Source organism: Falco naumanni, chromosome 7 (genome assembly GCF_017639655.2).
Source record: "Falco naumanni isolate bFalNau1 chromosome 7, bFalNau1.pat, whole genome shotgun sequence".
NCBI lineage: Eukaryota > Metazoa > Chordata > Aves > Falconiformes > Falconidae > Falco > Falco naumanni.
In genome coordinates this window covers 42,820,237-42,837,164 of record NC_054060.1, presented here as the reverse complement: position 1 = coordinate 42,837,164, position 16,928 = coordinate 42,820,237, and the positions used below count along the sequence as shown (strand labels likewise).

Below are 16,928 nucleotides of genomic sequence, written 5' to 3'. Positions count from 1 at the left end.
AAAGGTTAGACTGATTTGTAGGCAGAGTCACTGATGCAATGTGGTTCACATTAACTTTTGCATCAAATTGTTTCCTTCATGTGTCAGAGATTTCCTGACTCATTGCTATCTGTTAGAAAAGCATCATTACATTATTGTCTATCAGTTCTTGGACTTTGGACTCCCGTCTAAGCACATAAATGCTGTACATTCTAGGTAGACAGCTACAGGCTTCAAGAAAAAGTTCCAGAAGACACCATGCAAATTACAAGTTGGATTTAATGACTGCTCTGACCTTTAAAACCTCTAGCAATCGCTGAAGTCTTAACAGAAAAAGAATAAAGAAGGGAATCCCAGCATACACACCTGCTATGCATCTTCCCAACCGTTTTATCAAGGAAATGTTTCCTGCAGAATTGCAAGTATCTTCATAGCATCTAATGACGAATGGTAAAATTTCAGCCACCCTCCATGAAGTTTAACTAAAGACTAACCAACCATGTCAAATAAAGGACATAGGCTGCTATTAGCATTAGTATGCTAATATGGCATCATATGCTTCTACAGATTATATTATAGATGTATATACCTATGAAAATGGAAGATAGATATCTATTCATAACCCCAAAGCTGGTAATTTTCTAAGCTGCTGCACAGCAGCAAAATACTACTCTGAAAACTTCAGGCTCATTTTAAATCCCTGTATCTATGATAAGACCCTCAAAAGTCAACATCCTAAAATGGATCTCTTTGTCTTTCAAGTTGGCCCTACAAATCACTCATCGTCAAACTGAAAATACTGGGTTTGTAATCAAACCCAGCCCTTCCCTATGCTTTTGCAGGACGGGTCCCATCCACAGCTCTGCACCAATGGAAGTCCAGAAATCTCAAAAATGAAAGGAAGATTTGGGGGGAAAGGAGAAGAAAGGAGAGAGGGCATACTAGAAAAGGAGAGATACTTGAATAGTTCTGTGCCTCCTTTTTACCTTTACAACAAGCACGTGAACAATGGTCTTCAGAGACAGAGACATAAGGGAAATTTAAGTATGCACTTGCCATGAAAGAGAAGTCCAGAGTGTTGTCAAAAAGGTTATCATAAAAGAACTGAACATAATGTCTCATAAAAAAAAGATACAAAGTAACTATTTCTGACAGAACTGAACTGTACATTACAGAGATATTTCAGAACAAAACTTTGTACTCTAATTTAACAGCATGTATTTCCTTGTGTTGCACAATAACTAAAAATACCTAAGAATATTTCCCACCTAGGTAAAATAAAAGGAGGACCTGGATTCATTTAGAAGACTACTTTTTTCCTTAAATTCAAAAAAATCAAAGGCGATGGAAACTGATCTTTCTAGTTTCATTTCCTCTCTAAATTGATGAAAAACTGAATTGCCAATAACTTCATGAAATTCTACAATTGCCAATGGTAATGAAATTACTAGTGCTGGCACAGAGATACCTGTTGATATAAACTTCTTTCTTGATGGCAAAGTTATTTTAACTAGAAATTATATTCCCTAACCTAAACAGACTTTTAACTTGCCAGTTGCAGCGGACTTAGAGAATTCAGTTTTCTCTTACTCAGTAGCAAGCCCTGAAAACAAAGATAGTCACGGAGAGAATCTGGAACCTATTTAATTATAGATGTGACATATCTATAGAGTCTGCACCTCAATTCAACAGAAAACTTTATAGAAAAGGCTGCAGACAGCATTGAAAGAATTAACAACAAAAAAAGGGCATTAAGTATATATTGTAAATGTATCCTCAGTGACAAAATTATCAAAGAAGAAAGGGAAATAAAGATCATAGCTTCTAGGCCAGACAGGCTTAGGATAAAAACAGGTACTGGAAATTCCACTGTTACTTCTTGAAAGAGCTCTGTGTTCTCATGCTAGAGATAAACACACGGAGGGCATTTCTGAAAAGCCATGAATATGGTAACAGTATCTTCTAAATATATCAATCATGCATGTCAGGAAAGGTGGATCACTTCTTTCAGGCATGCTCTCAAGCGAGTAACTCAACAGCTTCCCAATTTGCAGTAAACTCTACACAGACCCCTTCAATCCTTAAAAAAAGGGGGGTTTCTCCATCTTCTCTGATATGTACTTCTGCTTCCTACTCCTCTAGCCCTCTGCCTGGGCTGCAGGAGCATGAGGGCCTGCTGATACCTAACATCTGTTCTGCCTGCTCTATCCCACCCTCAAGGAAAGCCCCAAACATGCTCCCATTGCTCCCCAAGGCACACAGCAACCATCACTCCCCAGGAAGTTCCACATGACTCAGTGCAGCAGCCAGGACAGAGAAAACAGCAATGTTCTCATATGCTCAGCCACACTCTTAAAAGGAACGTAACATTCATTACATAAAAAACTGCGAACACAAAAAACTGATATCATCCAGCACAGAAATTGCTATCAGTGGAAAGGATTCAGAAACCATGGGTCTTACAAGTACTGAAGTAACAGAGGACAGATGAAATAAAGTCTGAAATGCAGTCATATAGTTGGGACTAATGAGGTTTCAGCTATAAACTAGAGGCTTATCAGTTGGAAGTGATAGATCTAGTTCCTTCTCTTTTTCTATCAGTCCACCATCGGCATCAACAAGAAAAACCCAAGTAAAAAGGAATTAATATCTTTTTGTTCAGATGGTGAATTATTACTTCAATTTAACAAGATCCTCTTGAAACATCAACAGGAATAAATTGTCCATATGTAAGAAATAGCACCACAAACTGATTTAAGAAAAGTCTTTTTCAGGAAACAGGAAGATTGCGAAAAAACTTTATTTAGGGAAACTGTAAGAATTTACCTTCTAAATTTATTAAAATAAAAGCTGAAAGACTACAGGATTGCTGTCCATAAGTGTGTAGCATAAACACCAACCAAAAGCATACTGAGCAACAACACAGTAAACTTCCTGCAACTAAATTTACATCAGAAATCAGGTTATTAGCCGTCAGAGGATGGATGTTAGCAACCTTGCAGTTTCTCGGCTTTCAATTTAATCTTACATTATCGGAAAGATTAAGATAATAAAGACCACAGAAGGACCTACCAAAAGACAGCCAAATCCTGTAGAATAGTTATCTAAAAAGTTTCCCAGTTTGGGGGAAAAGCTATGTAAATTCAAGTCAAAGTTCTCTCTAAAATATTTGAAACTCCTTTGCAGTTCCATTTAGTAAATTTGGAGTCAAAATTACAAATTCAGACATGGCATAAGTAATCAACAAGATTTCGAACCTTAAGTATGTCAGAAGTTTTAACTCCATCAGGAGGGTGAAGTCCTGAATTTTGTTTTGTTAATGGATTCCCCTCCCTCCCTGTATGGTTTTTCTAGTAGCCCTCTTAAGTTCCCTGTTCTGATAAGAGACCTAGAAACCAATAAACGGTTCTCAGCCTTCCAAAAGATTGTCTGAATTTAGAACAGAAGTAAAATAAATTGTCAAAATAATTGATGTATGTTCTGTTGCACATTATAACCTTAAATACCAAGTGACTTCAGGTGAAAGTTGAACCACAGTAATGCATTCCAACAAGAGCAAGATTATTGTTAGTTTTCAGACTGGATTTACAAGCTGATTTTGACAGTGGTTACTGATTTGTGAAATTTAAGCCCTCAACTCCCTGTTCCAAGAGAAATCCAGTAATAGGAAATGCTCATTTTGGGGGGAGATTTCAGTGAAGTCTTTTGGTCAAGCATATTGCTTTCTTTTTAAAATGCTCCAAGGTTGAAAACAAACCTTTGAAGTATATAGATTACTGAACATAAAGCTGATAATCAGGAAAAAGGTACATGTAAAATATAACAATGGCATAAGTTATTTAATTTCTGTAGGTATCATATTCATTTTTTCTCAGATATGCAAGTATGGCTAGAAAAGATCATGTTCTTAATTTCACGTTACACACTAATAAAGTAAGTACTACCTGTGACAAAAACGTGGGAGTAGGATACATCCTGGCACTTTAAACCTGTGTTCTGATGGAGTAAAGTAGCAAGAGGTGACAAAAATATCTGTAGCTAAATATGTTTCGTAGTGTGTCAAGATTTTGAATGTGATAATTTGATTTACATATAATTTCATTTTTCATTTGACTTCCTTTTCAACAGTATACATGCAGCAGGGCTGAGTGCCTACAAAGCTGTGGTTCCACTATAGTTTAAACACAACAGGTCTTTTGTAAATGTCAGTTCTACTACTTCAATAACCTGCTGAGGTTAATAAAACCCATCTGCTTCTAAATGTTATTCTCTTAAACAGAACTGGAGCAACTAAAATGTTACCCTGGTAGCACTTTCTTCTTAAGTTCTAGATTAAAACTCTTACAAAACATATTTTATGGCATAAGCATCACTTTGTGAGCAAGCACATGTATTTTACTGTTTTGAATCTTACCTAGAAATCTCTGCTTGGGAATTCTTCTCTCCATCAACTGTAAATGGTGATGCTCCAGTTAATAATTCATACATAAGAACACCAACACTCCACCAATCAACAGCCTATAGACAACAATAATTATGTATGTTATGATACATTTAAGTAAAATTGTTAACAAAAGAAGGAACAAAACAACGCACCCAGAAAGCAACTAGCAAAGGAAGAGCTTACCTATCAATACAAAAGGAAATCTGGATACAATAAGGCATAAACAACTGCAGTACTGACTGGAGCCATTTTCTATGATAAATTAAGTTCATTTTGAAATCTCTCCACTTAGCTGCTTCAACTAATTTCTCAAACTGAACTCTTTCTACTGACTACTAAAGTTCCTCTCCCCGTCCTGCTCCCAAATTACTTTTTACCACTGTGAAGCAATAAGAATTCTAAAACTTATTTGAAATAACAGAGGAACCTAAGCCTTGCTAAGAGAAGTAGTGGAACCCGAGTTTTTAGGAGCTTGAGAATGAAACTAAGGAACTTACAAAAAAGCAGTTTAAGAGCACAGGTCATAGTTAATCAGGGCACCTGAAAATGCTATGCGATTTTATCTTATAGATCCCTGTAACACATGTCATCTTTCACTTCTAATAGACTAATCATATTGCTCATATCTCCAATACCTCGTAACTTAAAAATATTTCTCTTTCAAAATAAAAGATGCTACTATGAATAATAAAGGAAGGAGTTCAATCATTTCAACAAAATTAGTTTAACTATAGGTTGTTTGAACTTCTCAGTTTTACTTCCATGAAATTTGCAAATTAATGAAAGTTCTGCTTTACTTATGTTGACAACATTAATACAATACAGGAAGATAATTAGTGAAATGATGACAATTTGCTCTCATATTCCAGGATTTTTTTGCTTCAAGATACTCAAAAATATGATGTTTCATATATTCAGCCAGGAGTCTAGAAGAACTAGCTGAAGAAGTCTCCGTATTGTTAATAATTATCTTTGCAAATACACAATGGTCAGAGAAAATACGAAAGAATTTTTCCTTGGCATGTGTTTTTTCACAAGAAAAGGATGATCTGCAGACTCAGAAATCAAGTTTAGAAAAACCATAAATACTGAAATACTAGAGCACAACTTATAGGCAAACGATACAGCTATCTAGAAGAGATTACAAATCAAAAACACTGATTAACAATGAGCATAGTACGTTAAGTAATCATTTTCCTCTTTTTTTAAAAATAACATCTTTCAGTTGCTTGATGTACAGTAAGTATGAAATACACTAAAAACCTTGTAACGCTACATCACATGACATTACTAATGGTGACACAAAGAGTGTGTGGCGTAAACAATTATCATCACAACTGCAAAGTCACCCTTATTTATTAGCTAACATTTGGTACCAAACTGTGAAGCTATTTCTTATAGAACACTGTATGGCACTGCAGTGTATCTAATGAAAGTATCAGATAGAACCAATCAAAGATAACAGAACAGAGATCACACTTTAAAACAATAATATTGAATTTGTAAGCACTTGAGAAGCCAGAATCACAAATTCAAAGTGACTGAAGCATTGTAGAGGTGCTCTGAAACTGGTGAGACTAAACCAAGAGAGAGTGTACAGGAAGGAGCCTTGGTTCTTAAGTTTGTAAAATTCTATTTTTAATAACGACTGGACAAGCAGTACAGTAGAAAAAGATGCAAAGGTTAGTGGAATACAAAGCAGGTGTGAGACTGACTATGTGAAAAGACAAAGCACATTCTATTTTATGTTTAATAGAAGAATTGGGGAGGTAACCATTCTGCTGTACTTCAAACTGTGAACTCTCAGCTGAAACACTGTGCCCACTACAGTGCTCCCTGCCTGAAGAAATATACAGGCAAACTCAAGACCAAAAGAGACACAGAATGCATAAAAAAAGAGAGAAAAAAAAAGGAAAGGAAAAAAAAAAAAAAGGACAACTTCTCAGGCAAAAGTCAGACTGAGAGTCCAGTTAGCCTAGAAAACAGAGATGGAGGGTGAAGTAGTATTTTTCAATGCTTAAAAAGGTTGTCATGAAAGGAACTGTGATCAACTATATTTCATGACCCCCAAAAGAAAGACAAGTCAACTCAATCTACAGCAAAAAAACCTGAAGATTAAATATTCTCCAAAACGTCTCAGTATAGTGAACAATCAGAATAATTTATCTAGGAACACTGTACAATTCTTTTGGAGACTAGGGGTTTTTTAGTTGCAAATATCACTTGTAAATTATGGTTTTCTTGACCTATCCCATCAATTACTGACACTTTCATTCATAGTAAAAAATCGAGCCTCAAGCTAAAAAAAATGTTTACAGTCTGAGAACGTTTATGACATTAATAACCCACTCCATACTGAAGATAACAGATTTCCCTGATGTACAATTAAAAAAAAATATATATCAGTTTTCCACAAAGTCATTTTTCCACTCAGAACTATTTTATTTAGAAGAAATTGTCAGCTATATTTTTTCTCCCACTGCACATTTAGAACAAATTCTGAATAGAACACAAATAAGCCTCAATAGCTTTATAAATATGCCTTCTATTTAAGATTAAGAACTGAAAATACATCATACTGGATTTTTTAAATATAAGTAATAATCTATTTTAAGGACAATCTGAAATAAGGCATGTTTAAATAAGACACTATCACATTTTACAAAAAACCCTCAAGCTGAATTTGTTTTTGTTGCCTAACGAATTAATTTCTTTTCACTAATAAACTTAGATAGAACATACCTTATCATGTCCTGTATCTCCTCCTCTTACAATATCTGGAGCCATGTATTCTATTGTTCCACAGAAGGAATATGCTCTCTCATTCTAGCAAAAAAAGAAAACAAAATCCACGTCAAACAACTATATTATACAAATCGTATGGGACAGATATGGCTAACAGTTCCAAGATGCTGGCAGCAATTCTTCTCCAAATAGCTCAGAACTGCTAGCTAAATCATATTCCATCATATGCAGAGATGTACCACATAATGCTACAGAGTATTTAGTCTTCTACAAAAAAAATGTCATAGGTTTGTGTGGCAGTCTAAGATAAGCACACAAAAATTAATGTTTTGATATTTAAAAAACTTTCCCCTAAGTTTAAATGATCTATACGTTTCAGAACTACACAAGATTCCCCAAGGTAATATAGACACACATTCTGAAGGCTGCAGTATCAATACTCTAGACAACAAATGGAACTTTTCCATTAAAGAGAGCAATTCATTTTAAGTTGTACAATTTGACTAAATTGGATACAAGATCCTTTGGGTTCCCCATATTTAGGAATTTATTATGACCTCTAGAAAAATAATTTTCTTCTGCAACACACACATATACAAAAAACACAACATCCTCTCAAGAAGAGACTTGGAGAGAGACAAGAGAGAGAAAGAGAAAGGCAGACAGACAGACAGAGTTGTAAATTTAATTTTATTCTACACACTGAAGTTATTGCCTTGATTATGTTCAAAACTAAGCTGCTTTCACAGGCATGTATAATTGTTCCCTGTTAGCGATTTACCTTTGAGGTCAACATGAGGTCATGCTGTACCTTGCTAATGACGAAAGCACATGTGTTTGGGCCATGCAACATTGTTCCTCCCTTATCCTTCAAGCTTCTAGCATTTTGGGGAGAGATCCTGATAGGTCCTTTAAAGAAGAGTGTTCAAAAAAGCAAATATTTCAAAAGTCAGGTTTTACATTTGTAGATTCAGATTTGGAGTTTAAAACAGGTGCTATATAAGAGAATGTACTACACTAACAAGAGGAAGCTTCTAAAAGTAGAAATAGTGCTCAGTGCTACCCTGAGGCATAAAAATTAAACAGTCCAACAGCATATTATTAAATTGTATTTATTAAAATACATATACTGTGACTGGTTTCTTGGGGTCAAATTCTGAATTCAAGATAGTTATAGGCCTCATTTTGTTCAAATATTAAATTGAAATATTAACTTCTGAGACAAAACCATAAAATAATAAACTTTTCATGATTCCACTTTCTCTTTACACAACTATTTTTTCTTTTTGATTGTCTTTGCAGTACCTGTTATCTACAAGAAAAATAGTGTGATATAAAGCAAAAACAAAAAAAATAATTCAGAAATTCCTAGCCCTCCATCCTGGCATCAGCCAACCTGAAGCTATTCGTATATCCCTCTGTTCATTTTTTCTTGAGCTGGGAAGGAGGGAGAGGGGAAGAAGGAAAAGGAAGGGGAGTGAAAAATACAAAACGAAACTGTTGTTCACTTGCTACCTCTCCAAAGAGTAAAGACAATGCAGCCAAGCTGAGATTTATGAAAACAATTTATAACGCTAATGTATCAAAAGAAATGGATAAAACTACTATCATGTAGTTAGCTGCAAATTCAGCAAATCATTTGCAAAATTATGTCTTTTTTTGTCTCCACGTTGTGTAATAAAGCTAGACTACAAAACACTACAGTGACAAAAAACAGACTAGGGAGTTGTAATGAGCATATACAGTGGTACAGCAGAACCCTTATGATCTCAGGTACCTTTTGCTGGTGAGAAGGCACACTAAAAACATTTCAAAACATGCAGAATTAGTAGTAGTAGCTTTTTTGAGGAACAATTACAATCCTTACTATACATAATTGGTGGTTCTGATTTTCAATTTTCTTTACTTTTTACCTTTACTACCTTTTACAATCATTTTAGCTTTTAATATGGAAGATAGAATTTCTGAAACAGTATTTGAAAATTAGTTTGATTTCTTTCTTAAATTCATGTCTAAGGTATTTTTTTTGTCCCTTACAAAATTCAGTGTTTAAAACCCCCAAAGTAATTTAGTGAGGTTTTAAAAAAATTGGTACTGTGTAATATAATTTCTTATAATTAATTTTCAATATGAAAAACACACACTGTAAGTCACAGACAGGCATTTATAAATTGAAAACACTCTGGGATATGTTTGTAATGAGGTTCAGAAAAACCTCAATTTCTGACCTACATAGGTAAGTACTTGTATCCTTTAGCTCTTGCTTCCCTTTCACTTTAGAATTGGTCTACTGCCAAAACTCAAGGCTGAACAGAGCCAAGAAAAAGAAAGCAGATCATCATCACAAGCGGAGATCTTAGCAAGAAATTAAGTAGTAAATTGGAACTCAGCATTAGGTAGGAAAAAAAAATGGACCCACTGATCATTTCCTTCATAATCAACACTGATCTACCATCACATATACTAGCATCACATTCCAGAAGCCCTGCAAGTACCAGCTTATGACTCTTACAGGGCGACCATTAAGAAAAAGCACCCTTAAACCAAATATTTGTTTCTTATTCAACCACGTAAAAATCTCAGAGGCCTATAGCACTCCCCAGAACATTAATAAACCCAACTGTCTGAAAGCAAAGCATTCAAACTTGACTACAAATTGACACAGATTTGCCTTTATAAGATGCTGTAGAAAGTCTCAACTTTAGACAGTTGAGGTCAGAAAATCTGGATATTTCTTTGTTATGACACCTCTGTTTGCATTGCATTTTATTAAATTACAAGCCCCACCAACTAAATCTGTTACTTACAGTTTTTATGGCACGAAGTTCATTCACTAGGAGCACTTACATAAATTTGTCATTGTTAAATACACCTTTTTTAGGGAGTCACTAATAGTCTTTACTATTATGTACTACATGAGGTTTTAAAACCACTTTCAAAGAAAGTTAACTTCCAATATGAGTTTCCTCTTCAGTCCCAGTACTTGGTCTCCCCAGTACCAGAGAAACGTGAACATACTGGAGAGGGCATACAGCAAAGGGCTACTAAGAAGATTAAGGTACTGAAAGATACGAGGAAAGGCTGAGAGACATGGGACTCTTCCACCTGGAGAAGGGAAGGCTCGAGGATCTCATCAATGTATGTAAACGCCTGAAGGCACAGTGCGAAGAAGAGGGAGCCAGGCTCTTTAACGCACAGAACGAAACGGAGGAGGTTCCCTCTGAACATCAGGAAACACTTTTTTACTGTGAAGGTGACTGAACGATGGCATAGGCTACTCAGGGAGGTGGAGGAGTCTCCAACCTTGGAGATATTCAAAAGGCTTCTGGACATGGTTGTGGGCAACTGGCTCTAGGTGACTATGTTTCAGCAGGGGGCTGGACCAGATGACTTCCAGAGGTCCCTTCCAAACTCAACCATTATGTGATTCTGTGACAAAAAGTGACTGTAAGTTGTATTTCACCTTTCATTTGTGAAATCACATTTTACTCTCATACCAAGTATGCAACCCCCTCCAAAATTTCAAAAACCACAACCAAACTTCATTTTGTATTTTGCCCCCACAATTTACATTTCATTCAACCTTATAACATGAATGCAAATTCCAGAGTACATATTATTAACACTTCCATGTTATGAAATATAAGACAAAAAAATAAACAATGGAGCTTGGATTACCTACAGGTGAAATCTCACTGAACATACACATCTTCCAAATACTAGAGCTTAAAATTTTTTTGTGTAATGCAGAATGGTCATTTTTTCCCCTCACTCAGCATGCATGCCTTAAAAAATTGTCATTCCCTCTTCTGAGTTGCAGAACAGCAAGCAACCAGACACTAGCAAAAAGAAGCAGAAGTGTGGCTAACCCATCTCTTAACTCAATATTACAATATCAACCTTGTCTTTGGAAACAGCATTGTTATGTTTGTTGCAAATCACCATGTTTACAGATCTTCCATGTTTACAGATAACCTGGAGATGGTCTTCAGTCCTCTAGCACACAAGAGTTGATTTCTATTTCTGTTTTTTTCTTTACCAAGTTCAGTATTATTCCTGAATGTTTATACAATAACATAGTTTTTATTAAAGGTATACAAAGTGGCTACTTCAAACAGGTTAGCAACTTATGAGTGCAACAGCTTTTCATGAAGCCACTGATACAAACAGAATTTTCTTAAGAGTCCTGCATCAGTGAAAACAGATAGGCTCACCTGGACAGCCAGGCATTTCACTTACTTAAACCATCCCTCTGTTAAAACAGAAAAACAAGTTACATTCCCTTAAGACTTATTCTTTGAGATGAGCTTATACACCAACACTGTGGATGGGCCTATATGTATTACCACACTGTTTCTAATAAATACTCTAGTACTGCTAGTGCACTGCCCTCTTTCCAAGTTCCTTGCAATCATTCTGGCTGGTCTAAGCATCCTAGTGAAATGTAACTGCTTTAACTTGCTAGGACACTTTCAATACCATGTGTATATGATGATCTCTGCAGCCTTTTCTCCAGATGATCTATTTTAGCATCCCATTTTCCTTTTCCTTCATCAATGAAGAAACGGCACTGAGCAGCTTTAGGTCAGAGAATTATAATTCCTTGACTGTCCAAGATGGAGAAGTGTAGTGTGGATTAGCATTTTTCCTGGAAGACAGTCACTTCACCAAAGAAAAAAAAAAAACCAAAAACCACCGAGCACTTTCTTTGTTATGACTACATACACTGACCTTGGCAGGCTGACCACAATTACACCACTTCCAGAGATCAAAAAACCTAGCTCCAGAATTCAATCAAAAGTGCCAACAGAAGGATGGAGGTATTGCACCATCAAGCTCCTGATGACCTTGTGATATCATCACCTGGCCCCGCTTTATAACTAAGTAATGCTAGGCAGGGATGTGAAACTCCCTGATGTTGTAAAAAGCATGTATGCAAACTTTCCTCCTCAAAGAGAAGGCTTACACTTTCATAGTTCTCTAAGCTCCTTCATAAAGTGAAAAAAAAAAAACAAAACAGTAGCAAAAAAAGCAAGATGAAGGAACTCCCGTTTCTCTGCAAAGACTAATCGAAACTCACCACACCTACAGTCTGCCCAACAGAGAAAGTCACTACTATAATACACAGATGTGTTCTCGAGTACACATCCTAGTCTACAGCAATGCAAATTCAGTTTAGCAACACATGTAATGGCAGCTCAGAGACTTATTAAGTCTCTTAACTGTTCAACAGGTCAGAACAGGATATGTGGGACAAGAATTGTAATTCCGAAGTGAACCACAGGAATTAGATGAGACTTCAAAAGAGCCAAAACATCATAGATGCACAATATGCTCCTAAAAGGCTCATTTCTACTAGGCCAAACTGTCTTCTGGCATCCAACTATTTGTATGAAGGGCCTACTCCATTATATCCAATTTAAGAAGTTACTGTGCTGGAAGGATAGTATTAGAATCCACTGCTATAAAAAACCTCACACAGCCCAGATGCACAGAAAATGTCTGACACAATGTCCTAACACATCCAAAAGGGCACGGAAACTGAGCAAAAAAATAGACAATAGGTTCAGGATAGGTGTTTCCCAACACCTAGGGGATGAAGGCCTATGTTATTTTACCACATGCACGCAAAGATGTGCATCTGAGAAAAACTCCATTTAATACTTGGCTGAAGACGTCTTCAACTAGGACACAGGTAGACAATTGTCTGAATGTCAGGGCCAAACTAGTATTAATAAAGAAAAAAAAAAAAGTCTTCATAGAGATCCCAAAGGATTGTTAAATGGCACTAAAACTCCTTCAACAAGCAGAGAACATCATTAGTTCAGGGCCTCAAAAAAAAAATTAAAAAAAACAAGTTAACCCTCTAGAAACTGAGATCCACATAATTGGGTATCTTGTGCTTGCCATGCTTACTCTTAATAGCATGGCAGACAGGACATCCCAGTCAGCTTGAAGGAAGTACAGAGAACAGCTTTCAGAGCTCCAAAGCATCCCCAGAACAAAAGATGATGACCCACATTGAAAGGTTCAAGACTCGGGCAAGCAAGGGCTAATGTGTTGAGTACCTCCTCAGTCAATGGTGTCACCAGTATGTTGCTGCTGAGCACTAAAGCAAAAGATTTCTGTTTAGCTTTCTGCAGATAGCTAGAAGTTGCATCAAGAGAAACAGACAACCTATACAATCATTAAGCACAAAATGCCCCCATCTGTTGCCAAATTGGCTGTTTGTACAAAAGACTGAGCAAATTGGAGCATGCCATTTGACTATTGGAAAAATGGAAGCAAAAACCAAAACAGAAAAGATCAAGTAAGTTTTAAGAACCCACAAGATTTTTTTTTCAGAAGCCTTGGAAACAAAACATACACCAAAGCAAAGCACCCAAACAAAAACATGAAAGATGACTATAGAGGTGTGAATGCTGGAAAAGGTGAGTTGAGTTAAAGCTAGCTAACAGAATACTAACAGGTAAAAACAAAACAAAACAAGTAACCACACCCACAAAGAATAACCAGATGCTCTTTCTAGAGTATCTGGCTCAGAATACTGAAGCATATTCCAAGTACACTGCTCCATCTGTGTGCACCAAACCTAAGGAGAGTATCTACTTGCCATACAAATATGGCTTTGGAAAATGTTTCAGAGCTTAAGCATTTGTGATTTTACCTCCGAAGTGTGAATGCAGATATGGAAAGCACTCAAGTGTCTTAAGATAGTCATTCTGTCATTTGAAGACATATTATTTAACATTTAAATACACAGCCTTTGACTGTGTATTTACTACTTCAACTTGACAAACTGCATTCAAACAGCACGTGCCACTGCGCTCCTAAAATCCTACAGCTTGTTTTATTCACAACAGTCTTTGTGCAAACACATTTTAGCCAGAGGATTAGCCAAGTACTCTTTGAAGCCATTCTTTTCAGCATTCACAATTAGGACCCACTTCAACTGCATGGAAAGGTCACCTTTGAAACAGAACAGACTGTTTCTGTTCTCCAACTACTTAATACACAAATACTTTATTCTTAGCTGAGCTGGACTACCACCCTGAACATCAGATATGACACATTCTGAAACCATACTACTACCACATTCCTTTGAACCATGAAACTTCACGCAAATGAATTCTGCAACTTTAAAAAAAAAAAAACAAACAAAAAAAACCAAAGCTACTCTTCTCTAAGTGTTCTTTAATAAGAATTCCTTGTTAATAAAAGTGATGATAGGATACAGTCCAAAGGCTTGGATAAATCCTAGAGTACATAATTTCTAGCATAAGAATTTCAAGAAATAGAAACTTCATAATATTAGGGAAAGGGCACTTTCTGGCTATTAAATTGGTTTGGACTTTTAACTTCCTTGTATTCTGTATTCATATAAAATAATCTATGAACATAATCAAATAGCTTAAGAATTACTCCTGTAGTGTATTCGGTGTTAAAAAACAACAACAAACCCAAAACCTAGAAACACTAAGTGCTGTTGGGTAGAACACAGACAACCTTAGAGCTGAGGAGTCAGAGCTGCAGTCTCCTATGGCATGTATTTCATCTATTAGCAACAATTCCGCCAGTGAGTAGCACGTGGTGACACAAAGCAAGAGGGTTCAATGAAACAGAAGGGAACCAGTTAGCCAAACAGAAGCTCACTGAATGCATTCAGGGCTGCTCTCAGGACTGGATTGACTCTCCACAAATCCACTGAAAAACTCTCCAGTCCAGACAAGGATTACTTACTGGTTCTTGCCACATTTTTTTAATGGAGAAATAATAGAATTACTATGCATGTTTTAGCTGGGTTCCTCCACAGATTTCAGCAACATTCTTACAGGGTTCCTATGCTTGTCCATACTTGTTAGCTGACAAATTAAATTGCTTCATTCACTTAATCTGGCCTCAATGTTATGAAGGTTTCAAAACGCTACAACCCAGTAAAGCAAGAGAAATGCTTAACTGTTGTTGGAAGTACTCTGAAATACCATAGCAAGTTTAAACAAGGCTTTTAATCTAATACATATATGGTCTTCCTAAAGTCAAGGATAATTCCTCCATATTTCATGAATAGTAAAATTCTCCATACCAACTTTTAGATCAGATATATAGATTAAAAAAATCAAACTGATGAAAGTCACAGCTCAGCTAAAACTCTGTTATCTTGGGTCTTCTCTTCAAGCAATCGCCTAATGTGAATGTGTACACCATATAGATCATGCAAGCTACTACCATGTTTCCAGCTTCTATAAATACCCAGAGCTACAAGTAAGATCCACCACTCTGCCATGAAAATGCCTCTCACCTACAATAAATTGGAAGCAGTCTGTATGTAATATATATGACAAAATGAAAGCCAGCCTCCAGATGTAAACTTTCAAACCAACCTTTTGGAACTGGTAAAGTTATGATCAATATAAAGACCTTGCTCTTCATTTTATTTAGTAAATAAACACTCTAGCACATGCAAATCTGTAATCTCAATTGTTATTCATAAGTATTTACACGTCAAATATTCTCTGATAGACAGTAAGTCATCTTATATTACCAGATGCATGGCATAAGGTAATTTCTTGGGAAATAAAAATGCTAAAAAAAAAAAAAAAAAGTCTTCACACAGTGATAAGACTTATAATTGGGGAAGGGATCACAAGGAATGCAAATAAATGGCAGATGTTAAAAGTTTCTTTGACATCACAGTATCATAATTCTTGCACAAGATGGTACACTTCCAACTTATGTTATAAAGTAAATAAGTGATGTTGTGCTTTTGGCTCTCAGGAAGTCCAGCTGAATACCGCAGACTACAAGGAGGAGAAACACACAGAGAGAACCTTCATCCTCTAAGTCATTAATGTTTCCTAGGTACATCAACTGATCAGTAATGAAGGAAACCAGAGGCAGTTGATTCCTCCTGCAATAAGAGATCAATGTAGAGACTGGGTGACAAGACGCTGGAGCACAGCCCAGAAGAAAGGGATTTGTGGGTTTTGGTTAATGGTAAGCTCAGTATGAATCATCAGTGTGCCCGGATGAAAAAAGGGACCAAACATATCCTGGGTGCATTAAGTACGTTATAGCTAACAAGTTAAAAAATAAAAATTGCCCCACTATACACATCAGTGGTGCAGCCTCACCTTGACTACTGTGTGCAGTTTTAGGCTCCAATATATAATGAGGATATAAAAATATGAGAAAGCATCTAAAGAGGGCAACAAAGATGGTGAAAGGACAGGAGGCATGACTTTTGAGTGGATAAGGATACTAGGTTTGTTCAGCTAAGAGCTGAGGAGATGGAGGGGTATCCTTATTGCTGTCTACAGTGTTCTCATTCATGATGGGGAGTAGAAAGGGAGATGCTGATCTCTTCTCTGGTGTCCCGTGACAGGAAGCAAAGGAGTTGCTTAAAGCTGCAAGAGGGGAAGTTCAGATTGGATATTAGGAAAAAAATCCTTTACTGAGGGTGGTCAAGCACTGGAAACAAGCTCCTCAGGGAAGTGGTCATGACCTCAAGCCTGTCAGTGTTCAAGAAAGCGTTTGGAAAACTGTCTTAGATATATGGTTTAACTTTCAGGTGGCCCTGTGTGGACTCAGGAGCTAGATTCTGTGATCCTTGTGGGCCCCTTCCAACTCAGGGTTTTCTACAATTCTATGATTCAATGAGACCAGAGCATAGCATGTTTCAACTGTGCCAGGAAACATTTCCTTGATGTATAAAAATCTCCAGGTATACAGAATGCTACACAAGCCTTTACGAAACTAAGAA

General features: G+C 36.5%; 1 protein-coding gene across 5 annotated transcripts in view; it reads right to left on the bottom strand.

Moving 5' to 3' along the window:
- Nucleotides 1–16,928, bottom strand: part of RPS6KA5 (ribosomal protein S6 kinase A5) — an 81,601-nt gene that overhangs the window by 24,749 nt on the left and 39,924 nt on the right. For 3 of the 5 annotated variants that reach the window (XM_040600363.1, XM_040600367.1, XM_040600365.1), the window contains exons 6-7: nt 7,166–7,249; nt 4,394–4,497 (exon numbers count right to left, since the gene is read on the bottom strand). In XM_040600363.1, coding sequence (XP_040456297.1) covers nt 4,394–4,497; nt 7,166–7,249 — 188 coding nt within the window. Of the gene's footprint in view, nt 1–4,393; nt 4,498–7,165; nt 7,250–7,949; nt 8,078–16,928 lie in introns of all 5 variants that reach the window. The other 2 variants (XM_040600366.1, XM_040600368.1) reach the window with 2 other exon arrangements.